Below are 26453 nucleotides of genomic sequence, written 5' to 3' on the forward strand. Positions count from 1 at the left end.
TGTTCACATTATGAGCAGAATTCTGTCTAAAAATAAGTTGTGTCCACTTCTTTATGGGTTTATTGAGAACAGAAATTTCCACACCATTCTCCCTTTAATGTAACCACAATGGGCAGTTGTAATTTGTCCATTTATATAAAAAGAATAAATTAACAAATTAGCTGCCAGGAACTGTTAGTATGTGCACTTTTGCTGACATGTTTATTGTAATGCGCAACGTGCATGATGTTGAGTTTCAGAAGTGTTCCCTTTTTTGAGAGTATGAATTATAAATTCATGAATTAGAGAAAGCAAAGCTGTAATAAAGCTTAAAAGTTAGAAACACTCCATAGCACTCATCTATGTCACCCTCAAAAAACAGGATGTTGAAATTTTTCATAGTTTGATTAAAAGCCTAAAACCTTCTATTCATTTTATAGCTAAGACAGGGTGAGATGGATGGGGTTTTGTGCAATTATATAATGAGCAAAAGGAATCTAATTAACATGTCAGGAAATGTCTAGGGAGAACCTAAAAATGGACAAATATGTAAATTTCAGTGCGCTGCTCAGGCCATCACACAGAATAGAACCTCATAAAATAAACACATAAATTTGTCTAGAGACTTTAAGTATTTTAATGTTTTGTTTTAATGGTATGTATTTCAAAGGAAAGGAATTTGTCTCCAAAAACACATCTAGGAATTAAAGATGGCCCCTAATGAACAGACAAAGGAAACATAAAAAGGAGAAGCCTTCGCAGCCATAAAAGTAGAGGTCAAAATATCATGCCTCTTACAAAATATTTCCTGAAAATAGGCTTGTGGAGCACAAAAGTCAGTTCTGGAAACTCCAGAACTATGAAAGCAAGTCCAGTAGTCGGCACTTTCAAAAAATAAATAAAACCATCAGGCAACAACTGTATGCTAATTGCATTTAAGAAATAAGAGGCCACCTACATAGAAATAAAATAAATCTCATTAGTGGAGCTGAAGTTGAGATTCAGACTCTTAACTGAGCCCCTTAGGCTTGCTTGAAAGAGTCTACAGTCGCTGCCACTTTCTTAGTGATGGAACAGAAGTATAAAATGTGCAGCAGCATCTCAGTGCCCTGAACTCAGGGGTGCTGCAGGAGTTGATGTGCATTCCTTGGCATGGTCGTGCCCTCACTTTTCAAGGATCTGACCAGATTTTTCTTGCTAAATGAGCACAGCTAAGACAGGGAGAAACAAGGTCACTGACAGCACGTTGTGTACAAGAGGCTGCTAGTTTAGTACAATACCAAGAAATCACACAAATCACTCTATTTTTTCTGTTAATAAAATTTTACTCCTTTAACCATTTAATTTGTTTTACCAAAAATAAGCTTTGTGAAGGCAAACCCCCGAAATCTCATAACCAAGAAAGGTAAATATTTTATGAATTTCAGACAAGACAAATTTTGGAGTTTTTCAACAATAGCAAGTGGCCTGTAAGTCATCTGTTGAAGCAGCTTACACTAGCCATGTATTCCCTCTAGAGGAAATACTGAAAATCATTTGTAAGAGTGTCCCACTCTCTCCCCGTTCGCCATCATCAAGTTATAGATCTTCAGAAACAAAAGCTGTCCAGGCCTCCTCTCATTCTTGCAAATGGTATCCTGAAAAGAAATTTTAAAAAGTCAAGGCTTGTGAAAGTTCAGCATCTGTTTTGCTGCTGATAGCCTTGGATTGGCTGTAGAAAGCATTGCACAGCAGTTTAACTGGATAGAATCTTAAGGTCACTGCCTGACAATAACTGCCTATAAAAACAGCACAATAGGTATTTTTTTCCCTTGATCTTTAACCCTTTATCCTCAAATCTTTCCATTCAGTGTTGGTATTTGGCTCTGATTAAATTTATAATTCTACTGTAAAGCTTTAACTTCATCTGACAGAAGTTCTGTAAATCCTTGCTACACTCTTTTGGTTCTGCTTTTAGCTCCTCTTTGTTAGAGTTTTAAATTCAGTCATGAAAGTTAGAGCTTTATGTTTCTAGCATATAATTAGGTTCAGACCTTCATCAAAAAACCTGATTATTCCTGCAGCTGTTACTGCTGCTTAAAAGTTTCTCAGTGAGTTTTTCCTCAAGGACAGGGTCTTCTTGTCTTAACTCTTCCCTAGACAGAAGTCTGGACAGGAAGGACACAGTTACAAGAAAAGATGTTCACTGGGAGAAAGCCAGCAGAAAACCCTTCAGCATTAGTGAGTACAATTTAATTCTGCTGATAATTGATCAATAGAAACATGAGCAAAAATCCCACTTGTTCTTTTAAGTTGGAACAGCTTAGCCAACAAAAATAAATATATATATTTGTCACACGAGGGACAGATAAGAAACCAGAAAACATAGAACAACACGAGTAAAACCCTCCATTATATGAAATTTGGCAAAGTAAGGCATTTAATAATAATCCTCAGGAACTGCTGTAAGAGTTTCATTCAAACCTGCTTCAGTGTCCCTTCAGAAATTAATTTGAATTAAAAACCCCACCATCCCGCACATTTGGCTTGATCATTTGCTAGTAGAACATATTTTTATTCCCACCCCAAATCACACACAGCTTGGCTGGAAGGGAGACAGCTGCCTGGGCACTGCTGTGTTTCAGTTTGAAGTACATCTAATCTTTGCTGAGTTATTTGAGTCTCATGTGCCAGGTGCAGAAAGACGTGCTTTTGTGGGAGAGGAGTTTTATATTTTTTTCCTTTTAATATTAATGTGTGATTTTGGCCAACAGTGCAGTGCTTAGGAGACAATTGCAATTCTCAAAATGCATTACACTTAAAATCCAGTGAATATACTAAACCCTTTTGTATAGATCCTCATCCAGTTCTGCAGAATCATTGCTGTTGGAAAACAATCTCAAACATTTTATAGGTTAATTAATTCTGAAAGCTCCTTAGTGTCTTCTCATCTGATTAGCTTCAGTATTTTTTACTCCTCTGTAGTTTTTCCATTACTAGATCTTACCTTATGACAAACTTGGCATGAGTGCTTTAATTATGTGTGAGATTTTGGGTGCATCAGTTTTATGTGCAAACTCTCACTCAAGGTAACTCCGTGTTCTGATCAACTTGGTGACCAAATCTGCAGAGGATGTAGGGGCTCCAAAAGCTGTTCATTAATTACAGCTTGGTCCCACTACCTTAGTTAGACTGAGTATTGCAGTCCTACTGAAGTATGAGAGATTACAGAGGAGGTTAGGTTCTCTCCACCATCAGCACCTTGGCAGATTCTGTCTCCTGGTAAACACGGTTTTGTTTTTGGAGGCTATGATGTGGTATCTTGCAGAATCTCATAGTTAATTACTTCTGACACAAGTCTAAAAGCAGAGGGCAGAGAATAAGAGATAAGATCAAGAACAGAATTAATCTTTTGTCTCTATTTTATGGGATATTGACTATCAGAAGAGTGCTCAATGAAAAAGCTGGCCAAACTGAAGAGCTGAGGTAGGACAGATTGACAGCAATATTGCTTGGCAGCGCTTCCTCTGCCAATCTTGTGTGCGCTGGGAAAAATCTGTCAAACAAGGCTGTATCACAGGGAGTGATTTTCAGTTACAGTTTTATGTTCCCCAGTGTGCTCCTTTCTACATTGTGAACTGGTCTGTTACCAATAGCTAGCCTTCCATCTCGAAATTAGCATTTAAAATATAATTTCATATGAGGCATGATTCACAGGTTTCACAATGTTAAGCCTTACCAGTCTGTTTTCATGCTATTGTTACTTTGCAGTGTAAGTCATTTTACAGAGTTCATTTTTCTGGATGAAGCATACAATCACAAGACTCAGAAAGCACTAATTCAGTCCTGCCCATAACAGCTATGGTTTACAAAGTATCGTTTTTTTAGAACCACCTAGATAGCTTTTTGTGAATCTTACTCTGCATCTATCTTTGTTTAACTGTATCTGATTGGGATTTAGGACACAAATAAACTGTAGTTAGCTGAAGACACAAATCTTTCACTTGCCTGGATCTGTGGCACAGCAGTTGCTCCAACATATCAAAATGTTATTGAAGAGACACATGGACTCAGAGAGGAATTTCAGAAGGTTTATACTGAGTAAGTGCACAGCAGTTACTAAAATAAAATCTGGCATTCAGATCATATGAATGAGAAACCCATATTCCTGAAGATGTTATGTAAGTAACTACTATATATTAGGTTGCCATATGTGTGTGTCTGTGTGTGTATGTGCACTGTGTCCAAGACAGCAAATGTCAAATATACAGTAGTGATCCTCTTCTGTCAGGTGAATGGTAAAATTACTCTCATTCTATTTTGGAGTATGAGCATGTTCCTGCGTACAAGATACACAGTCATCAAGTACAGTGATGAAGACTACATGTCAATGGGATTAAGATAATACAGAGTATTAATATGGCACCAGGCGATGTTGCTGCACTTAGATGTCTAACAGTATCTCCATTCCAAATACCTTTTGGAAAGATTTAGAACCCATTTACTGCACAATAAGATTAAAATCATGATTGAATGACTTACGATCAGACATTATAGTAAGATAAAATCACACTCCACTGATGATAATAGGTCATGCTGACTGGATGCATTGCCTCTGCATATGTTCTGACATTTAATGTTGTTAGTTTTCCAAATATACATGTGTGTGCATGTGCTGCAATGGATGGCTGTAAACTTTTGTGGAGGGATAGGCAAGGAGGGAGAAGCGGTGGGTCTGCACTGTGTATTAGGGAGTGTTTTGGCTGTCTGGAGCTCAATGAAGATGATGATAGGATTGAGTTATGCATAAGAATCAGGGGAAGGCCGACAAGGCAGGTATCATGGTGGGGCTGTCACAGACCACCCAACCAGGATGACGAGGCAGATGAAATATTCTATAAGCAGCTGGGAGAAGTCTCTCAATCGCTAGCCCGTGCTCTCATGGGGGACTTCACTTTACCAGCTGCCTGCTGGAAATACAATACAGCAGTGGGGAAACAGTCCAGGAGGTTCCTGAAGCATGCCAGAGAACCCCTGACATTGCTGGCAAGAGAGCCAACTAGGGATGGGACCTGTTCTTTATGAACAGAGAAGGGCTTGTGGGTGTCGTGATGGCTGGAGGCTGTCTTGGGCATAGCAATCACAAAATGGTAAGAGCTTTTGATTCTCGGAGAAGTAACAAGGGCCCCTCGCTCCAAGAAAGGCACGAAGATGCTGGACTGTGTTCAGAGGACAGTGAAGCTGGTGAAGGGTCTAGAGAAGAATTCTCTTGAGGAGCACCTGAGGGAAAACTGGGGGTGTTGAGTCTGGAGAAAGGAGGCTTAGGTGAGACTTTGTTGCTTTCTACAACTACCTGGAAGAAGGCTGTAGTGAGGGGAGTGTTGTTCTGTTCTCCCAAGTAACAAGTGAAGAGGAAATGGCCTCAGCTTGTGCCAGGGGAGGTTTAGACTGGAGATTAGGAAACATTTCCTCACCAGAAGCGCTGTCAAGCATTGGAACAGGCTGCCCAGGGAAGTGGTAAAGTCGCCATCCCTGGAAGTATTGAAGATACATAAAAGATTATGTAGATGTGATGCTTAGGGACATGGTTTAGTTGTGGACTTGGCAGTGCTGGGTTAGTGGTTGGGCTTAATGATCTTAAAGGTCTTTTCCAACCTAAACAATGCTATCTATGGTTCTATATACCAATTAGCATTATTTTAGCTACAGAAGAAAGTTTGAAAATATAGTTAGAGAAAGCTATTAAAAATACAGATCTGCAAAGACTACCTCAGGAAATACACTTAGGAGTTCCTGCTTTACACACAGAAGTTTTCATCCAAACCAAGGTCATCTTGCTTTATTGTTAGGAGTACTACTAATAGCCTTGCTGCTTACCTTACACACTGTTGGTGTGTTTTTCTCATGCTCTGATTATCAGGGATTTTACCATTATGTAGAAAACTTCTTCAAAGGTTTAAAAAGCAAACAAACCAACCAAACAAAAAACTAACACAGATTCATTTAATTGAAGCAATACAAGAGACATTGAAGGCATTCAAGCAATAAAAAAGGAAAGAAATTAATCAGACATTTAGAATGTTCTGTATGATTCTTTTACACTGTGCCAGTTTTCTGTTTTCCTTTTCTTTGTGTATGAGAATTATCTATTTATAACATTTATTGACAGAAAAATTCGGAAAGGTACTGCAGCCTGCATGTGCTGGGGAAGATTCCATGGCTGTGTGTTCTGGTAATAAACAGGAACTCAATTAAGCTGAAGATTATATTTAATAAGGCCATTTGTAACAAAACCATGGCATTATTTTACTTACAATCTCTAATGTTATCTTTGAGATTGTTGAAAATATTTACTTCTTCTTGTTTGATTTTGTTAGAGTTCTGTGATTACAGGTTTATTTGAACTTGCGGCATATCTACTATACGTTACAAAAGGGTCACAAGATGTTGAGTTTCCACAGATAGCAATAATGAATGATCTGAGAGTAAACCTTCCTATAATTACACCTCTTGTTCTTAACTGTCTTGCTTATCCTTTGCTTTCCCCTTCTCAAATGCATCCTTTAACTGTCTCCCCTCCAAATCCTTCTCATCTCTCCCTGTGTCTATGCCTAGACCCTATACTTTTCCTCTCCTGAGGACTTGATTTGCTTATCTACAGCACTCACTGTTCCACTTTTCCTGGCTGTCAGACAACAGGAATCTTCTCTAGTGATAGTGTTGCCATTACATGTCCCCTCTGAGGTTCCTGAAAAGATCTGGCAGTTTGTGTTGGCTGTTGTTCATCTGCTGTGCTCAGATTTGGCAGAGTCCTCTTGCAGAATTAGTAGCCTCTAAGAATTTGGTTTTGGCCGGTATGAGCGTGGGTAATGTACAGAAGATCTCTGCTGAGAGATCTCTAATTTGATGCAGACTTCTGAACATTAGCTTGTGCTTAGCATCACAAAAATGTGCAGAGGGACAAATTTTGCTGTGTCTTTAATGACTGCAAGGGTTGTGACACTCGTACAACTTCTCTTTGGTTTTCATGTTGGATATCAGAGAAGTGGAAATTGTTTGGCTGTGGGAGAGGGCACAGGTCCCTAACCTTCCCCTTGGAAACAGGGTTTGGGCATTGCTGGGTATCTTGAGGTACAGTCACCTTTCTGTAATCACCATCATTCCCCCTGCTGAAGAGATGTGTCATGAATTGCAGGCACTGAATTCCAGTGCTCTGCAGCTACAACCTTGAGATTAAGGAGTGTGAAGTGGGATTGAGACTTGTCAGTAACGTGTCAATGACATTTGCTCTTGGTCTTGCCTATTTACTTTTGCTTGGTGCAACTGAATTATCTCCTTAATTATTCCTTACTGATTTTAGTTGCTTCTTTAGATCCTCAGTGGGTTATATTAGTCCTTTGTAAATTCTTCATGAAAATGCAAATGCTCTACCCTGTACAAGCACAGCTAGGGCGCAACCATCAGAACACTGTGTCTGGAGAACTCAAAAGCAAACTCCACCTCATTATTTGTTCATTCACTTAGGGGAATATGTTCTCATCCTGCACAGTTCACAGCATTTGTTTTTGTTGAAACTTTCCTAACAAGTCACCCTTGCACAAAGATACGTCAGACATGTAGCTGGAAGGAAAGTTTTCTCGCTTAGAATAATGTATTCCTAATGTTTTCCTTGGCCTGTAGGTGTTCTTCCAGTATTATACTTAATTGCAACATTAATAATCCTATTTGAGGAGAGTATAAAACTTCTCATGTTTAGCAAAGTCCTCCCAGTTTTTTGAATGCTTCAGTTTAATCTTCCATTTTTACAGGCCTCTGAACAAAAGAATACCCGGCACCCAAAGAGAATTAGCACCGCACAGGCCTGCAGGCGTTGCAGGGCTCCTGCCCTGCAATGAAAAAGCTCATTGCTCCCCCTGGTCTTACTTTTGTGACAGTAAATGGAGAAGAGATCCACTGTAACCAAATATCATCTTTATTTCAGTTTCAGTTTTCCTTATCAATAGGTTTTGGCAAATCAAAGTTTATACTGAAAGATAGTTTTAGTATGGAAGAAAAAAGAAAAGACTTCATAATCAAAGAGTGTTTGTTTAATAGCTTCTTTAGGAATATACTTTGATAATAGAAACTGCTCGTTACAATAAAAACTAGCAAAAGCATTCATTTGCTGTGGCATGGGAAGTACTGCCAGTTCCAAATGCCCTACATGCTTTCAGAGTTTCTACGTTCTTCAGGCCTCAACAAAAACCAAAGCTCCTCTTCCAGGTTTGGTGGCAAACAGACTGTTCTCCAGTGCTAACCTTTGGACATCACTTTGGTAATAAGCTTTTTTTACATCTTTTAGGAAAGCGTTCAGCTTGTCAGTAGGCACCATTGACACAGTGCAGCCACCCCATCCAGCTCCAGTCAGACGTGACCCAATGGCCCCAGATTGCCTAAAATGAAATAACAAGAAGAAAAAAAATCGTGTAAAATAAACCATAAAGGGGTAATTTGTCATATAGCAAATCCCTATAGGAAACGTGCATACTTAAAACACATCTACATCATCTGATTTTTCTGAAGTATACTTGGTTATATGTGACATTACAGCAATTTGAAGTTACCATTTTGGAGGAAAAAAACCCATGCTGACTCTTTAAACTGTACTATCGTCATTAGTCATTTCTGTCAATTCTGGGAGTCACCCTCTTTTATAATGCTTCAGCATCAGCTGTTTGGAGGATCACAGCACAGCCAAGATGAAGAAAGCAGGAGAAGAAAGGAATTGCGTTAGCAACATTCATAAGGCATCAGAAGTGAAAACAGAAATACATGACAAAAATAACAAAAGAGGGTTCATAAACTAATTGCACAGGATGTAGGCATGCAAGCCATTTTCTAATGTGGCAAAGACAAATAGCTCTATTCTTCCAGGACAGATCTAAAACACGCTGAAGATTCACAGGCTTCTACAAGGCTGCCGAGCATGCCAGTCAAGAAAAGGAGAGTTCAGAAACCCTTCAAAAGTCCTACAGAGCCATTGCACTCAAACATCTGTTCATGCCCAATGGACAGAGCTGGGCTTCTCTCTCCAGAGGAACCTCATGAACTTCACAGATTTTCAGCAGTAGAGGTAAAACAAGTTTAGTTCCAAAAGACAAAAAAAAAAGCTCTTACTGAGGAGGGTGAATAGAAAGAACAATGACAAATAAATGACATCCAAAATATAAACCATTCCCAGCCTGAAGATGCTGGCCTGCTAGGAGTGTTCTACAGCAAACCCCACACCATTACTCTGCAAGATTCAGGTACCCTCTCAGTATCATGTAGTGGAATTTCATTAGTTTGCTTATCTGTGTTCCTGAACTTTACCTAAATTAAGAAAAAGTAGGAAAATACTGTGTAATAACCTTCTTTGGGGCTTTTTTAACTCAGTCAGAACAGGATGACTTAGAAAACTCATTTAAAACCTTATTTGCAGGAGAGATCTAATCTGATTTGCAAACAGATACTTTTGATACATTTCCAATAGCCAGGCACGGAGATTTACCAGTCTTCAAATGTGTTAGAGGGGAGACAGCATCATTTGAGTAACACTGGAAAATGACAGCTCATTCTGAGTAGGCTGTGGTGGTTTTTCATATGTGCATTTTATGTTAAATGAATCTGGTATACTGCTGGGTTAATAGAGGTTTAGGTCATATTTCAAGCAAGTACTTACATATGTGCTTGATTCTCAACATGCTTGCATCTCTTCTTGAACAGAAACACTTTCTTCAGTGTGTCTGTGTGGTGCCACCCTTCATATTGACTCGATTTTATGTTCATTCTTTATTTCCTGTTGGTGTTTTATTTTACTTATTGTTATTCCTGTAAGCCACTCATCCTCTGATGCAATTTTTGTAGTTTCTGGTCAATGGAGCAACCTCCTAAAATGTGCAGGAGCCAATTCAGTCTTGATTGCAATCAATAGGGAAATTCCCATCGACCTCATAAGGCCCAATCCACTTTCCAGAGTTAGCTGAATCAACTGTCTGTACTCACTTGGTCTGTTACCTCAATCAGAACTTTGTATTGCAGATAGTGTCTGGCTTTTATTTTGGTAGGCAACTGAAATCCCTTCAGAATTTTTCTGAACCTTTTATTGATTTCATAATTCTCTGTGGTCATGCTCATGCCTCATTTTTACTGAGTCATTTTAAAATACTTAGCTGAAATAAAACATAATGTAGACAGAAAATATGCCTGTCTCAGAGCTGAAGTCACTGTGTTTCAAAATACTGTGGCTAACAGTTTCAAATGTGGGGATGTGATGAGACACTTGGGGCTTAATGCTGAGGAACTTGGTGTTTTGATGGGCAGTGCTGCAACATCTGAAACCCAGGTATCTGATACCACATGAGTTCAGAAGGGAGCACCTCATTCCACGTCAAGTGGAGATGTGGTTCATGGGTGCAATGTTAAACATCAAACACAAGGAAGTTAACTTTGGAACAGGCCTGAAATTCTCTTTCAAGTCTTCATCAGTTCAGTCCTATGCTAGACCCCTCTGGTGAAGTGGGATTTGAGAGCCAACTCTTCTTGTTCACTAGCATCCAAATCATGTGTTTATGAAGAGGAATATGAACGGACAATAATCTTGTGGATGGAGTGCTCCCCCACTCAGCAGATGATGTGGATTTAACATGTGAGGAAGTGCCCTGTGCACTGCCTGGGCTGTGCTGCAGCCGTCCGGATAAGTAATGGAGGAAGAGTCAGAGCATGTGAGGAAGAGAACATGTCTGTAGCCCAGAAGTCTGAGGCACTCAGCTCCCAGTATTCACTGGATAAACAGAGAATTATCTTACAAGGAAAGGGGTGTGGTGTGTAAATGAGCTTAGTGTGCATTTGAATAGCGTCTCTGGGCCTTTCCGGCTCTGAAAGAGCTGCCAGCTTCTTTCTGTAGGGTGTTCTGTTTGTTTTGTTGAATTTCCACACTGTGCCATGAATGCAGGCTTTGCAGTACTAGGAGAATCATCAGTGGTAAGAGTCTTGATAAAATGCAGAGGTGTTTTGGCTACCATAAGGCATTTGATGTAATGTAAAAATTGTATCTTTTAGCCAAATCCTCTCTGATCACGTCTTCAGCTGCAAGGGGGATGGCTGATAACACCAAAATTATCAGGATTTATACCACCAAAAGATGGAGAATAAGAGAATGAAAGTAACTCATCTGCAGCACTCAAGGATTCTGAGGGATTTTCAGAAGTATCTACTGAGCTCAGGAGCTCAGATCCAAGTTTTTGTTCTTTATTTGTTTTGTAAATTTTTTGTGTTGCTTACTTTAAGTCTAACAGGTAAAACAGCTTTTAACAGCATGACATAGGTTAGAGAAAGTACAAGTCTTCTGTCTTTGCAAAAGGGAAAAAAACAACTGACCAGCTCGTGGTTACAGTTTTCAGCACTACAAACCACAGCAAGTATGGATCCCTTTCTTGGCAGAAGTTGTAGAGTAAGACATAAAGATCTAGGCAAAACAGAAAACATCTGGATATGCAGATTATTCTTCACAGTTTAAACCTTGTAAGGAGAGAGCAGCAGTAGACTCAGGCAATTCTGTGGAATGTATTTTTGGAAAGGCTTTTTAAAGTTACAGGGCAGCTGTATAGCATCGTAAGTAAAGAATGTAATTTATGTAGTTCCTGGCCATTTCTATAATCACATCAGCCAAGCCTTCCTAGAGTGACTAGTGATTGTATGTCCTTTTTTTTAATGTACAACTTGAGAAAAATTAAGGCTTTTTCCAGTAGTCTCCAAAAGTTAGATTCTGGCTTTAGCTGTATTCATCTAGAACAGCGATACACTTTTAGAGAGTTAATCACAGAATAGTTAGGGTTGGAAAGAACCTTAAGCTCATACTTACAGAATCAGAAAAGCACTGAAGGATATCAAAATTCTAAAGGAGAAAGATACATTTCTGTGGAAATTCTCTTGGTGGAATAAGCCTAAATTATAATGAACAAATAATTTACTTGTTTCTGTGCAATGAACGTAATAAAAAAAAATCCCAGATTAAGTAATTTTAATATGCCAGTTAGAAATCATTTCACACAAATGACACTGCTGTGGTGCTTAGCTATGCCCATCATACTAGCTGTGGGCTCTTCTGTTGGTAAGTTACAAATCTGATGTAACATGGGCAAATGCATCAATTTTTTTCCTTCGCTATTTTGGTCCCTGGAACTGAAATGCTCTGATTAATTTTAATTTAATTTGGTAAAATCCTAACTGCGTACTCCTTTCTTTTGGGTTCTGTGGCTGGGTCTATGCTACTGCCTGCAAGCCAGTGTCACGATACCCAAGCTAGCTCCAAGAGCAGCAGCTGTCTAGCCGTGAAAGCACAGAGCTCAGCAGAAATGAGAAACAGAATTTCCATCTCCATGTCGAGCTTCGTGCTGCAATAGGCAGTTGCTAGCATCCATGGTAGTTTTATTTCAATGTAGCACAGGTACCTCCATGCTGCAGTGCAGATCTTACCGGTTCTCCCCTTTTTTTACTTGTTTCTCCTGATTTGGAACAGGATAGTTTTCTCCCAGCATATCTGAGAACAGCCCCCATCAATGCGATTCAAGCTGGATACCCTGAGTGAAGACACTAGTTACTTCTGCAAAGGTCAGTCACCAGGCGCTATTGACTGACAACACCCAACACTGGGTAGTTACTGTACCTAAAAATAACGCAGATGGGAAGTTTCAAGGCTCTTCCTCTGTCAGTGGTGTCACAGAACAGGCAGTGCTGATACCTTGCACTGGATCACGAATTTGTAGCCCAATAGTTTTGATAATTCAGTGGACTATAGTTTCTGTCTTCAGCTGAGACTGTGGGGACAGTTCTCACTTCTCACACGCAGTCAGTAGCTGGGATGACCATGGTGGAATTGCCCTGCTGAGTGACCATCATAGCTTGTTCTGCTATGTGATCATTATGTGATACAATAAGCTGAACATAGCCTGTGAGTTACCTATGGGATTGGTTACCAAGAGAAGGAAAAAAACCTGTATTGCTAAATTACTATCAGGGTGTCCAATGGCTGTCAGAGGTCCTCTGTGTGTTATCTTAGAAACAGCATGTGTTTCCCATACGCAAGATAATCTGTAGATGTCCAAAAGTCTCCTGTTTGGATTTTAAGTTTGTAGTTTTCTGGCTCAGAGGCCATTCTGTCTTGCCTGCTGAAGAAATCAGACTAACCTAAATAATCATTTGTATCATACTCTTACCAATTTACAAACCTGGTAAATGGGAGTTACAGCTTACAAAATCCACAGCAGTACAGAAGTAAGAAGCACATGGCAAATGGCATAATTGTTAAATTCCTATTTTCATAACAATCCACACTTATAGTTTATAAAAAAAGAAAAGCCAGTTGCTGGTAAAGAACGAGTATTTTGTAACTTTCATTTTCAGGGGGTAAGGTATTCATTTTTTTCAGCTTCAAGTCAAAACAGTTTCTGTTTTGGTCAAGACTGAAAGATAGAGGATGGGATATTTGCTTCTAAAAGACAGTGAAACAATGTCTTTTGACCTCAGGCCTGAAAACACTTCTGGCACCCTGTGTTTCCCTTCTGGCAGGGCAGTAACGCTCTTGCTTGGGGCAGAGCTTCCTAAACCAAGTGCACTCTTCTCCAAGGAGAAGCAGGAATTGTAGCAGATAAGCTGAAGTATGAAACTGGAATCATGAGGAGCTACACACAACCACCTGTGACTTCAAGCTCACCTCATGCCATTTCTCAAACTCAGCTGATTCTGGCTAGAGGATATGAAACTGAGGAGGAATACAGGCAGAAGAGAAGGGAGAAAATGACACCCAGTGAATGTGTTTGGGAGTTTAGAGGGCTTGTTTTGCTATGAACAGAGTTAAGGTACCCAGCTAAAAGAATGAGGTTTGTGCAGAGGTGGAGGCTGAATAATGTGGGGAAAGCTCAGACACACAATGTGGAAAGCAGAAGTAGAGTGTTGGCCATTACAACAGCTCATACACCTTTTGAATGGTGAAATACTGTCCAACCTGATACCCTGGACAACGTATGTTTCTAATAGAAAAAAAATGCAATAGCATTTCACAATATGAGTTCAAGGCAACCTCAGAATGTGGAACAGTTTCTGCTCTTCCCATGGTGACAGTTCTGAAATGGTTAAGAAATACCCCGAAAGTACCAGTGTTCAAATAGAACAACTAAGATAATGTTTTAAGAAAACCAGTCATGACTTCTACAGCTTAAAAAAAGAAGAGCCAACAGTCTAACGTAACACTTGTGACGATGAGTCAGCCCAAAAGCAGAGTCTGTAATAAAGCCATAAACTGCAGCTTTCATCTGAAAATATTACACACATGTCAGTAAGGAAACAATTGACCATGTAATGTCCCTGCAGGAGATTAATTTTGTAATAAGAGACAAGAATACTTTCATTTTAAAATTGCAATAGCCAGCGATGTCATGTTTTCTCATCAGTTCAAACAATATTCTCAATAGGCGATTACTCTTCCTTGTGGTCAGAACTTACAGGCAGATGTCTACCAGGCGATCCAGTTCAGGACAGCTGCACTCATACATCTCCCTGCAGCTGATATAGCTCTGATTCATTAATTCTCCCAGCAGCTGGAGCGCATTGGCAGGTGCTTCGCTGCATATCTTCTTGAATTCCAGCACTCTCGCAGCCTCGCTGTACACATGCTTTGCACGCTGGTACAACTTAAAGGGGGAAACTAAGCAAAATGAAAACACAAAGTATCACAGTTATCCGTTAATATTCTCTACAAAAGGAACATACAAAAGCATAGCAGAATTGTATTTTTTTAGTAATTCGTACTCTATATTAGAACTCTCTGGGCTGAAAGTCTTCTGCAAAAGCTCACCTACATCTTCTTTCAAAGCCCTTTAGAGGTCATCTAAATACACTGTACACATTTTTTTGCATGTTCATAACTTCATGCACACGCTTGTGTTACTTGCTGAATCATCAAAGAGACCCAGTCTCTCCTCTGATTTTGCAGAGGCAAGCCACAAGTTCGACTTAGCAGTGACATGCACTGGGGCATTAATCTAAAGCTTTCAGGTTTCCAAATACCAGCAAAACTGAGTCATGAGATCACCAGAAAGGCCCCCAGCACCAGGGTGCTGTGTGTGACTGCTCCAGGCCAAGTCTACATCAATTATGTAACTGTGCCAATGGACCTTTTCTTGAAAAATCAACCACCAAACCACAGAAACATCAAACACTTCTTTCTTTGTTTCTTGAAGCCGAGGTTAACAAAACTGCTATTATCCCTGTTTCCTGGGGCATTCATAAGGAAGCCCTCTCAAATATTTTCACAATGATGCAGGCTCACCCTGACTGTAAATAACACGAGATTACAGGTACAGTGCAGAGCACAGGTGCTTTCAGGTTGGTTTTCAGGGTTTATTTTTGGTGTGTATTACCAGCCGGAGTGTCAGCGCTGCCTGTGTGGAGGTGAAGAGATGTTGAGCCCGCACAGGTATTGCTTAGTATTTACCTGCTGAGATCAAATCCTAGTGCAAGGATTTGGGCAAAAATACTTCAGTTGTGTCATGAAAAAGTAATTCGTCTGGGAAGAGTGAGCATAGGGATACCATAGGGTGTACCTGAACCTACATGCCCATCAGGGGTAGAGACCCCTCCACCAAGCCTGAACAGTAGGAAGGGGATGGCTGTGGTTAAAGGCTCCTCCAGCTGCTCCTATTTACAGGAGGGTTTGGTTTGTGACCCAAGAACTGATGTGCCTTTCTCAAGCTCATGTTGCAGTTCATTGTTTATGTTCTCCCAATATAGTTCTGTTTGGTTTAGTACCATGGCTACTATTGAGGAAGTACTGTTCACCAGAAGCATGTGTGACATAATTTATGATTAAATTGATTTGCTTGAGCTGTTTGGGCCGTAAATATTAGATAAGAGCGCTTTATTCTCTATGGGGACACCCATTGCAGTATGTTGCCTTATTTCATCACAGCACAGAGCATCTCTCATTTTCTTTCTACACACAAATTCTCCTTTAGATCGAGGTTTCTCTCCTCATTTCAGTTTCTGTTCTCTTTTGCTTTCTGAAATGGCAGATGAAACACTCGCATAGAGGTAAAAGAAGAGAGACGAGCCCTGTATCCAAAACAGAGCTCATGATCTGACCCAGACACATGGAGTTCCTACTTGATTGCTTTGTGGAGACAGCAAAGTTCTGGAACCACTTCTGATGACTTCAGCAATCTACAATTGCAAGTGTATGCAGAAATCTTCCTTGAGACACTGGAAATAAAACTGTGTCCAGTACCAAGTCTCTCATATGTGTACTCCAGACTGCAACCCAAAAACTAAAACTTCATCAGCACCTGTATAATCCCTTTTTATTTCTCCATTATCAAGTGTAATTCACAGCTGTAAATGCTGAAAATACAGTGCTGAGACACAAGCAGTCTAAAATGATAAACACTGAACATAGCAGTGTTCTGCTACTGGTGATATTTATTTTGTAATCTGATACAGCCTGCTACTGAGAAGCCCTGTGTTGCTGTCTTTGAGCAGGCCTTCTGAGTGCATTTCAAACTAGGACGGAAAAGGGAAAACTGAGTGCCCTCAAGAAACATCGCCGTGAGAGTATCACACGGGAAGAGCAGACTTCAGTTCCCATTTAGAGGTCTGTTTTACTCCACTGAATGTGTTTCTGCTGCAGCCATTTGCACTCTGTTTTGCAGAGCACCGCTTTGCTGTTTTTGAATGTTGAAGAAAGGCAGCTTGGCCTATTTTTAAGGATGGTTTCTCTTTAAATTTTCTTTTCTTATAAGCCATTGTTTTAGAGCAAGGAGATTTCTAAATGTGCATTCGTTTAGGGAATATCTAACGTTGCGTGAGAGATTGCCATAGCTCACACTCTCTTGTAAATCACCATTGAACAGTAGTAACCCAAAGAATGAACTGAAAACATGTCTGGTTTCAATTGTCAGGCAACAGACTTGCCAAAGGCTGTGATTGATTCGGAGACCACCCTTTGGTAAAGCAATGCTCCACTGGCCAGATTACCTTAAAAACTGCTGGGGTTGTGTTGTGCTCGTCATGCTGGGAACTGGCAACCCGAAAGGGCGCTCCAGTGACTGGCTGCGAGCCAGAAGATCTGAGCCATGTCCTTGATGGCACTAGCTCCCTGGAGAGCGCCCTGTGGAGGGGAGAACATGCTACCTTGACGCCAGCTTTCTCTGGCTAACAATCCTTTCAGGCAGCTCTTGAGCAAGAAAGTGAAGCTGTACGTTATTTCCAGACTCCTTTGTGGATGTTCACCGAATATGTATCAGTTAAAGGCTGGTATCCATACCTTAGCTATTGGTTGGTTATCAGCTGTGTATTATTTCAGGAAATTCCATTTGTGTTTAAAAAGCCTTTTTTATAGCTAGCTTTTCCTCTCTGGCAGTAGACTCTTGAGGCAAAATTACTGTCAGGACAGCAAACACCTCTGTACTCTCTAAGTACTATTCTAAAATAATGAAATGGTTCACATGTTTTTGGCTTTCAATGCTTAAATGTCTCTGGTAATAGAAAAACCTTCTTTTATCTCTTCTGTTTGGACGAGAAGTCCAGTTAACCATCTCTATATAATAAAAGATAGCATTGTATTTCCAAGAATTACACCTATATTGGAATCTCCTTGCTACATCACAGCCTGTATATTAGCTCCACATAAGTAAAATCTGAACTAATAGAACATGCCAAAGAGCATACAAGTAAAAAGGACTGAATTCTTAAGCCATACTTTGTCACAGTTAAAAGAAACAAAACCAAAGTGCACACAACTGATTAGTTTATATCTGAGCTAGGGCAGGAGTGCGCTGAAAGAAGCAAACTGAAGCCCTCAAAGTAAACTTTCCAGTGTTGCACAGGACTGGGTTATATGGTGTCAACCCTCTGTGGTATTCAAAGGAGCGAAAAAAGCAGGGTGTAGGGAACTAATGCCAGATTCTTAAAAGCATGTCAATCCTTAAACCTATTGTAGTGTATGTAAATTAGGTACTTAATCCATCTGAAAATGTGAGTCAAAGAATGGTTTGGGTTGGAAGGGACCTTAGGGATCATCTAATTCCAACTCCCTGCCATGGGCACCTGGGGGTTGAAACTTTGGTTTCACTAGATCAGGTTGCTCCAAGCCCTGTCCAGCCTGGCCTTGAATACTGCCAGGGATGGGGTAGCCACAGCTTCTCTGGGCAATAAAATATACTTTCCTAATCCAGTAAACTTTAAAGGCTTGGTTTCTCCCCCTTAAATTTATTTCTGAATTAGGGGGTATAGGTACCCTCAAATCCATCTTCTGTCAGTGAAAAGGGTAGACTAGGGAACCATTTATCCCTCATGAGACCTAGATTGCTCTGGTGATTAGAGAGGAACCTAAAAGCTCTGGTGTAATGAAAGTAGCTGGCTGCCACACTGAGGTAAGAGCAGTTGTTCTAGGGCATGGCTGAAGTATTGTTTCCTCTCTAAGTGGATCCATGTGATACCCAGTGGAGGTGCTCTGCTTGTTTAAAATGATGTAGTGCTATTTGGACTCGTGGAGAGTTGTATTAGCTAGGATCTGGTCTCTGACCAGAATCACGCTCTCAAAAACTGTTCTTTGAAAATCATTATGCATTTCCTCTCTGCCATGTTCTGCACAGCTCACTGCCATGCAGGAATAAACCCTTTAACTTTAGACCTAGACACACACAGTCAGAATCTCAGGGTCTCTTTTGTCCCCTCCCCAAAAGAAGGTAGGGAGATAGGAATTTATTTTGTATGGTATCAGCTGCACACAGAAAAAGTTTCTTATGTACTCAAGTGATAGTGAGTAACACCATTTATGGATTGAAACAGACACAGATCAGAAGAAATTAAAGTCAACCTGAAAAGTCAAAATGAGACCAAAGAAAATTTTAAGGAGAACAAGGAATCCTATACCTGGACCTGCTCTTACTGACATTATATCACTGGGTTTTAACATGTTTCACCTGTATTCAGCCTGGGGAAGAGAAGGCTGCGTGGTGACCTCAGAGCAGCCTTCCAGTATCTGAAGGGGGCCTATAGGGATGTTGGGGAGGGACTCTTCATTAGGGACTGTAGTGACAGGACAAAGGGTAACGGGTTAAAACTTAAACAGGGGAAGTTTAGGTTGGATATAAGGAGGAAATTCTTTCCTGTTTGGGTGGTGAGGCACTGGAATGGGTTGCCCAGGGAGGTTGTGAATGCTCCATCCCTGGCAGTGTTCAAGGCCAGGTTAGACAAAGCCTTGGGTGAGATGGTTTAGTGTGAGGTGTCCCTGCCCATGGCAGGGGGGTTGGAACTAGATGATCTTAAGGTCCTTTCCAACCTTAACTATTCTATGATTCTATGATTCTATTCAGGAGCATCTAATCCACCTTCCAGGTCACAGCCTCAATAACTGTGTTTCTGAAGTTTCAAAGAGGACACAATGAATCTTCTACAAGGAATCTCCTCCACTGTTAACTGCTTTGTATTACCAGTTCTCACCTATTTTTCAGAGCATGTCGGTAACTCTTGCTGACCCTTTGCCTAGCTTTGCTGTTCTGCAGAGGGTCTGTAATGTCATCCACAGACAGGCAGATTCAGTTCACTTACAAACCACCACATGCCCTTAAAAGAAACGGTGACATTTTCTAGTGCCCTAATAGCTCACATTGTAGCAAGAGCTTTCCAAGTTGCTAAGATACAGCAGGCTAAAATTAATGAAAGTTTGTCCAAAATCTGTATAAAAATCTCTCAAAAACAAACAAAAATCCTGTGCCATTAGTCCTAAGTAACTGTGGGTTAATTAAATATTACAGACAAGTTTTACTGTGGGTTTTCAAATGTATGGTCATATTTTTAATTTTAGCTTTACAAAAAATGTGCAAACCTGTCCACTCCATTTACAGGGACTTTTTTCTTTATAATTAAGCATTGTGGCTTCTCAGCAACTCATACTATTTGTTACAACTTCAACTTCAGCAGATTCCTTTCTTTAGAGGCTTCCTGTACAATTCTATCTGACCTTTAGCTAAAGACCAACCTCTTCAGGCTATATATTTTGTTTTCTAGTTGCTTTGGCAGCTAAAGATGTGTTTCACTGTAGATTAATGAGCTACACATGGCTGATGGGACTGTTAGAAATTTACAACAGGAAAAACTCACCGACGCAAAATCATGTAGGGGACAGTTTCTACCACCATTACTCATGTGGAATAGTACCCTTCTCTGTTAGGCATCCTGCTGATTGAACATGATGAGGGTGAAGGTTTCTGGCTCATAACGTATATAAGAAAATGCTGCCAGATGGCTTTAATTTGAGCCAGATTGTGAACCCCCTACTTGAAGTGGGGAACAGTTACTCTGCTGGGACTGCTCAAGTAACTGTTTGCAATCTGGCTTTCTGAAAATAAACCAGGAGACGAGTCATTGCTGGATTCAGTGACCCATTTAGCAGACACCTGCTTTGAGATTATGGTAACTACTGGTTTAAAGTGATTTTTCATCCAGAGGAATCCTAGCTCCAGCAAGACTTTTGCAACTAACCTAAACCAGTCAGTGCCTATGCCTAACCTGTGGCTCACCCACCTGTGGCAGGCAGCCTTCAGGTAGCTGTACGGGATCTGCTTAGAGCAGCCACCTCTCTGGGGCTTATCCCTAGTAAACCATGTTGTTATGGAAGGGCATGGTTGAGGCTGGAGTAGGCACCTAGACCTTCAAGCTGGGAAGTGCTCTAAGGTCTAATAGTTTGAAGGTAACTTCTGTTTATGTAAGACAAGGACACTCTACTAATGCACACAACAGAGCTTTATGTATCACCGAGCAGCCTGACAGAACATTTGAGAGTCCACCTTCATGTATGCCTGTCTGTGCAAACAGAGTGGAAACTGTTCTTGCCCTGAGCTCACCATTAATACAAATTACTTGGCAGTGGGAATGAAAGGCTACTCAAGCACCACTCACTGAGGCTACAGCAGAGATTTAGAGTTCTTTTTCCAGGGCAGAGATAGGAGAGCAGTTAAACAGCCAAATCCGCACAGCAAATGGATGCCTGCTCCTCCCATGGCGATTTCATTCCCAGGTTCAAATGTCAAAAATTAGATTACAGTTTTATACATGAAAAGGAAAAATGGGTTTAAAAATATCTCATTTAAGAAGGAAAAAAACCACTTCATGGTTAAAGGAATACAGTGTTTTACAGAAGAATATCCTTTTGCGGTGAAGCTTATAAATACTTAATGTCCCACAGTCACCACACACTAAATGTTCTGTGAAGCACTCAAGTCCAAGCCAAAATTATGGCACAGTGCACCTTAGAAAGTAATAAATATTATTTTTCTAGAGATGTTCAGAAGCCACAAGTGCAATCCATGTGTAAACATTTTCAATGGAGATTGAAACTCAGGATTTTGAGTTGGCCAAGGAACAACTGCACAAAGTTTAGAGAGGCTTTATGCACTATCTGTACTTCTCCAGACCTGGGGAACAAGTGGCCTGTACAGTAGGGAACTGCAGAAATCCTCAAGTACTTGTCTATAAAAGGGATACAGAGCTGGCCTGAGACTTACCCAAAGCCTGTCCATGCCATTTTTCCTTGGGATGGGGAGTTTTAGCCTTATACATTTATAAAATATAAGTGTACAGTACCATGACTGGAGGAATAGACGAAGGGAAGCTAGACTTAAGGCTAAAATAGTATTTATGTAGCATTTTCAGATCCTTAAACGTGAGACAATACCAGTACAAAACATTATCTGTAGCTATCATTGAGCTTTCAATAATACAAAAAATTAAACCTACTGACAATTTATATTCAGCCACTGAGAATCCAGTAAATCATCTAAACAGTAATTCTCATGCAAACACTTTACCCTTAATGTTATAATATTTTATCAGAAAAGTTGATAAAATGGTAACAAAAGGTGATAAAAGGTATACAAAGGAAGAAAGATACTCTAAATGTTATGGTTCTTTCTTCATGTTGAACAAAGCGGTTCAACAGCATTCCGAAATTCTCTGCAGAGATTCTCTAGTTGTCAGTATGTTTCTCTCACATGAAGCAGCCAGGCATTGTCATTAAAATATAGTGGGAAAGTAGAGGGGAAATAGGAAAAATATTTTCGTCAGACAGCCTCTAGTTTCCCAAAGACAACATAACGTGTAATTGGTTTGGTGTGTAACAAAAACACTGGATCTAGAGTCCTCCTTTCTGTGTCTTGTTTCTTTTTTGCATATAGTTTTACAGAAATCTGGTACTTAATTCTATATTGTACATGCAAAGAGACTTTGGCATAACCCATTTTAATTGGTCTTATCAACTGGAATCAGCGTCATGCAGGTTTAAGAAATTCCATTCAGCAAACATCTGCAAATGCTATTCAGAGCCACAGTATGAAATTCCGTTTGAGTTTCTCCTATAGCTTTTATGTTTAAATTTTTTATCCAGACTTTGGGTTTTGGGAAAAAAACAAAAAAACCCACCTATATAAACAATTCAATTCTACAGAACTGTAGAATTTTGTTTTATAAACCAGGTATAAGGATTATAAACAACTGTAAGTTAATAGTCTCGCACTGATTCGTGAAGGGGAGTGTAAGGGGACAGCGTAAAAGATATACAACCTTGTAGCTTCCCATGAAAACACTGCAGCATGCAGGTACATGGTTCAGTATATTCCTCATGTACATGCAGCACAGAGTTACCGTAACTCTTTCTACAGAGATAAAAGGCTGGATTAAGACATCATTTTCTATCCTGGTACCCTCTGGCAGTGTAATTAGGCCATTAAGATAGTTTGATACTCTCTGATACCACCAAGATCCAAAATGCATTTTAGATTCAGGACCTGGTCTTGGTCTATATGTAGTTTACAATTGTTCCAGATATACAGATTATTTAAATATAAACACAAGTACACATAGATATGTTACTGATTTATATGCTTCAAAAAACATGTGTCCCTGAAAGTGGTCTTGGGAAGGACTGGCAAGGATATAATTCACCTGCAAAACAGTGGAGGTATTAAGGTTACAGAATGGAAACAAGGAAGTAAGGGTTATTTTAAATTCTTAAAGAAAGATTCTGGTCAGAACTGGAAACCTGTTGCGAATGTAAATTAATTATTTCATAAATGCTCTATTATTCAGTAATCTTAGCAACCCTACTATATGCATCCAGGATCCATTCCACATGTGCCAATGCTCATGATTATTCCATACCAATGCATGGTATAATCATAAGCAGTAATCCATGGGAAATACTTTTTAAATAGTAAGTTGTTCATCTCCACCAGTGTCTTTCTTAAAGAAGAAACAATACAGAGAGTGACAGGAACTTCTCTCTCTAGGAGAGACTTGCTACCCAGAGCATGGCTTATGAAGTGATCATGTAGTTATCAATTCAAAAACAGAAACACAAGCCCATCTATGCTGGTTTCTAACACCAGTTAAGGGAGAACAAACAGGAGTCATTTTAACGACGCTGTAACTATCCAAAATGTTTGGCTCTATTAGAGCTATCACCTAAAAAAGGAAGCCTAATTTAGACCTTTCCCTAGAATAAAACCTGGGTTATTTAGAGACAACTCTCAGTCAGCACAGGCTCATCTGAAACAGTAAGTGATGCTACTTCTGCTATTTTAGAAACAGTTCAATCAAAATCCCAGTTTTGCACCAAGTTAAAAACTAGAATGAAAATCATGATGTCAAGTCTCTGTCACTGGCCACCCAAAATTTTGGGGAAGTATTCTGGCAAGACTTCCGCTTGCACTACTTATTAATACATAAACTTTTTATGTAACACACACGTCGCGCACTAAACCCCACCATTTCATATGTGCTTACCGTCTTGCGTGTTTTGACTCAGGATCTGAGAGCGGAGCTCCTCCAGGCTAATTCCCAGGCATTTACAAATTTCCTCTGTGCTGTAAGGCTCAGGATGTAATACCTCCTCGACAATGGTCAGCATTTCCTCCAGGCTAACTCCTAGCCTGGTTTGCACGTCGTGGAGTCTCAACGTTTTTTCCCAGTCCAAGCCTTTAGACTTTGAAAGAAGCTAAAATTCAGAAAATAAAAGAAAATATTGAGCCTTCCTGTTTATTTAATTGTCCATCAGCACCATTAAGACCCATTTGCTCTTTTCACTCCTTACTTGGGAACCATCAGAAGCTACCTGCTGTAAGTACACAGCAGATAATCATTATTTATAAAAGGTCTGTGAATGACAGAAATTCTTCTCCCAGATCAGGTGTTGTCTGTGAAAGCCCTACTTGGTATTATTTGTGTGGTATCAAATCAGCGATTTATCCTTTTCCATGGATGTCAGAGCACTTACTTACAAACCTTTTGCAACCACAGACAATTGCTTATGCAAATGCTATGATACTGTAACACTAGAAGTCCCTACGAAGTCTGTTTCTGTACTGTTAAGAGTTTGCGCTAACATTTAAAACTCAGTTCAACCTTTCCAATATGCTCCTGGAGTTTTCTGATGAACATTCAAGGTTGTCATTAAAATCCTTTCTCATAATAGCCTTAAAAATATGAAAACAGGCATACGTTTTGTGTGGGATTAAGGCTGTAAGGGTGTGAATAAACTGTAGCTTTTCTCAGTCTTTAGAGTACGTTCTTTTAACATCCAACTTAAAGGAAGTTGTGAGCCTTGCAGGAAGGTTATGATGTGTTAGTTGGAGTCTGCTCTGTTCCTATGTGATTGCTATGATGCCAACTGGTTATAGCTGTATCTGTTTTTCCCACTCCAGACAACTATGTTATGCTTTGTGTATATTTGTGGTGTTTTGGCAATTGACAGCAGTTACTTCAACACACTAGAATCCTAAAAGGAAATATGTCAAATAGGCTTTATTCTGGAAGGGTGTTCCATATCTTGATGCTCTCATGTGCCTAATGAAAATGGTTGAGTAAAGTAGTTTTCCTCATAATGTGGAATATTTTTAATGCTATGACTTACATATTAAGTGGTCATTGTGGGATCCACCTTTAATTGTAACAGATCACTACAAAGTAAGACCCAGATAGGCCAATGTGGTTTTAGTGTATTCATAGGCACATGACGTACCTCCAGTTCCGCACCGTTTGAGATTAAAGCCTCCAAATGTGCCAGATCAGGCTGTATGATTGCAGACAGTTTAAACCAGAGCACTAATACCCATGAAGGCAATCCTTTTCTGTTCAAGGCGGTTTTAAAACCTCTCATCAACAGGGCCAATATTTCATCCAGTGTGTTTTGTTATTCTTTCCAATAAACACTGGTTTTGAGATTGGTTTGAAATAACTTACATCTGAATTCAGCAAAGCTACTTAACTCCCTAGGTTAAAAAACCTCATGTGATTTACACATCTGAAAAGGTTTTGCTTGGCTTTGTGCAAAGTTAAAGCGTGAAACTTAAGAAGATCTGCTGCCCAACTATCTGCTATGGTTCTCACTCTCCTGCTGTCCTCCAATGGTGCTTTTGAAGGAGCTCTTCCAGTTTTGCTTTACTACAGTATATAAAAATTAACTACTTTTGGTGCCATCTAGTGACTTGCTAAGATTTATGTGAGGCTTAGAGCAGAACAAACAAAATCCAATCAAAATCCTAATCATATGACTCTGTCGCCATCTAAAACACAGTTTTGTATATTCAGTGGTAGAGGAAGAAGCACTAGTGGCAAATGCAGAAAGCAGGGGGAGAAAATATTCTTGTAAAGACTGCTTAAGTCACTTCTGGTCTGCTTTTTAAAGGCTTTGAGTAACTTCCATAGCCTTTATGTAATTGTATTTTAGCTTACTTACTGGTAAGTTAGAATAACAATTACAGCTTTTTTTGTTTTACTTAAATACTATCTCTTATGTTGATGCATGTTTGTGACATGCTCTTAAATCTGCTTCAAGGTGCTAAATGAATGGATTTTTTTTTTCCTCATACTTTAATCCTAATACTCAGCATCCTGTAGACATTATTACCAGTAGTAAGACATAACTAAGAATTTACAAATAAACTGGTTTATAAGTCAAGAAAAATTTTTATACTTCTTAAAATAAATAATCCCATGTAGAAATCTGTCACAGGTATTGTCACATCTGTTCCTGTTTCTGTATTTCAAGGGAGATGCTGTTATCTTAGATGAAGTAACTATGCTGGGCATTTACAGGCCAAATGTTCCAAATGGAAACTGACCCCATCAGGCCAGTGGACAGGGCTTAGCTGGAAAGGTCTATCCTGCTTATAGCAGCACCTGGAAAAGTGTTACGGGCAAACAGAAATGGTTTGTGAAAACAGTCTAGCTGCAGTGGCTCAAATTGTAATGGACACAGATCAGAAATGGGAAAAAATCCCATCTATTTAATGAACAGGAGTAATCCCAATACTGATCCCACAGATGGATATTTTCTTGATGATCTCTGACCATGTAGATTAAAGACGTGGACATCATGCAGCTGGCTCTTAACTGCCAGAATATAGCATCTGTATGCTTTGTTGTTC

The 26453-nt window shown here is 39.8% G+C and overlaps 1 protein-coding gene and 1 long non-coding RNA gene across 4 annotated transcripts in view; one reads left to right on the plus strand and one right to left on the minus strand.

Moving 5' to 3' along the window:
• The window catches only part of LOC133265956 (uncharacterized), a 119662-nt gene that overhangs the window by 72091 nt on the left and 21118 nt on the right, over positions 1–26453 (plus strand). The window contains exon 4 of one of the 3 annotated variants that reach the window (XR_009742197.1): positions 17390–18957. The exons of 1 other annotated variant lie outside the window; for it this stretch is intronic. This is a non-coding gene — a long non-coding RNA (uncharacterized LOC133265956). Of the gene's footprint in view, positions 1–8871; positions 9262–17389; positions 18958–26453 lie in introns of those variants that run through there. One more of the 3 variants, XR_009742193.1, reaches the window with a different exon arrangement.
• Positions 8024–26453, minus strand: part of GALK2 (galactokinase 2) — a 49145-nt gene continuing 30715 nt past the window's right edge. Inside the window, exons 8-10 of the mRNA XM_061446896.1 lie at positions 23812–24022; positions 14479–14680; positions 8024–8390 (exon numbers count right to left, since the gene is read on the minus strand). Of these exons, the coding sequence (XP_061302880.1) occupies positions 8186–8390; positions 14479–14680; positions 23812–24022 (618 nt within the window). The 3' untranslated portion in view covers positions 8024–8185. The remainder of the gene's footprint in view (positions 8391–14478; positions 14681–23811; positions 24023–26453) is intronic.

This window comes from Pezoporus flaviventris, unplaced genomic scaffold (genome assembly GCF_033815535.1).
Source record: "Pezoporus flaviventris isolate CSIRO_AGI_PZ_B2104156 unplaced genomic scaffold, CSIRO_AGI_Pfla_v1 ptg000006l, whole genome shotgun sequence".
Lineage (NCBI taxonomy): Eukaryota > Metazoa > Chordata > Aves > Psittaciformes > Psittacidae > Pezoporus > Pezoporus flaviventris.